This window comes from Sinocyclocheilus rhinocerous, unplaced genomic scaffold (genome assembly GCF_001515625.1).
Source record: "Sinocyclocheilus rhinocerous isolate Xijiao unplaced genomic scaffold, SAMN03320098_v1.1 scaffold1093, whole genome shotgun sequence".
NCBI lineage: Eukaryota > Metazoa > Chordata > Actinopteri > Cypriniformes > Cyprinidae > Sinocyclocheilus > Sinocyclocheilus rhinocerous.
Genome location: NW_015626381.1, coordinates 944,491 through 945,957, shown reverse-complemented (window position 1 = coordinate 945,957; position 1,467 = coordinate 944,491). Strand labels below are relative to the sequence as shown.

Sequence of the window (1,467 nt, the reverse complement as noted above, 5' to 3'; positions counted from 1 at the left end):
GCATGTGAGTACTAATCTAAGTTCTCATTCACACACAAGTTTATGTTAAAAACACACCCGAGTTACAAAAACAGTCGGTTATGTCTGTGAAGGTAAACAGCTTGGAAATAAATCGCTTGTTTTTTTTAGATCTGTGTGGCAGCAGCAATATACAGTAAATAAATCAATAAATCCACTGCTCTCTTTTCTGCTCTGAGGCTGGGACTGTAAATAGTGTTCTGTGCTTGTCTGTGCAGCCAAAGACAGAACAGTTAGCATGTTTTGCTCAAACTTTCGCCATGGCATTAGAGCTGGTACACCGTTGTCGCTTGCAAAATTAAAATGACGGCGCCGTGGGTGTAAACTTACAGATTAAGGGGTGGTAATATTATAATGAGATCCCTTTGCCACGTCACCAAGGGAGCGAAATCAGACGCGCTCGTTTTCTCAGACGCTTGCAGAAAAAGGCTTCCCAAAACAAAGTTACTGGGTTAATCTTTTTCACGTTTCCTTGGTTGGTAGATGCACCGGGGACCTGATTATAGCACTTAAAACCTGGAAAAGTCAGATTTTCATGATGTGTCACCTTTAAGGCAGTTGTTTTGGAACGATCTGAAATGTTATGTATGTGAGGCATTCTGTAATTAAATATGCACTCATTTCTGGTTCTTAATGTGTCACTAGCTAGTGTGTACTGCCCGTGTAGACGGTATGTTTTTTAATGTCTTCCTTCACTCGCGCTCACAGCCATGTTCAACGGTCAGATGCTGTTTGACAGACAGATGCATGTGAAAATGGTGAGCCGCTGCAGCGTTTGTTCTCATGCAGTTTGAGCGTTAATGAGGCTCAGCATTCATTCTTGTGTTTGTGTCATGTTTACTGTAGGATGATAAATCACTTCCTCCAGATGACTTCAGGCCTGCGGAGAAACCGCCACAGTTACCCCGTAAGAGCTTTGTGTGCTTGTTTGGGATGAGTGTGTGTATATATATAATGCCATATGTAAATGTGTGTTTATGGTGTGTGCTGCAGGAGGTCTGGGTGGTGTTGGGATGGGTTTGGGTCCCGGCGGTCAGCCAATAAATGCCAACCGTCTCAGTGGAGGAGGCGTCGGCTCCATGGGACCTGGAGGTGCATTCATGTTTGCTATAATTATTCATGCAAATATTGTATTTCATGCTTTATTTTTTTTAAAGCATGTAGTGTAATATTTGCATGAATAAAGCATTATTTATTTGCATGCAAAATAAAGCATTTGTTTTGTAGTGATGCAGATGAGTCATTAAATTAAAGCAATAAGCCCCAAGAAGCCGTGGTTTACATTGAATTTATAACAGCTAAGGGGCGTTGTTAGGCACGACGCGAAGCGGATATAAACGGTTATTCCATATACGTAGTAAGGTTTCACAAAATAAAACAGAGCAAATAAAGTGTAATGATATTAATAAAAACAGTATTCTTCCACCAAACAATGTAGTTCCTCAGAAA

At 40.9% G+C, this 1,467-nt stretch overlaps 1 protein-coding gene across 1 annotated transcript in view; it reads left to right on the top strand.

Moving 5' to 3' along the window:
• The window catches only part of LOC107712984 (myelin expression factor 2), a 17,838-nt gene that overhangs the window by 10,392 nt on the left and 5,979 nt on the right, over window positions 1–1,467 (top strand). The window contains exons 6-8 of the mRNA XM_016518393.1: window positions 727–776; window positions 865–925; window positions 1,012–1,110. Coding sequence (XP_016373879.1) covers window positions 727–776; window positions 865–925; window positions 1,012–1,110 — 210 coding nt within the window. The remainder of the gene's footprint in view (window positions 1–726; window positions 777–864; window positions 926–1,011; window positions 1,111–1,467) is intronic.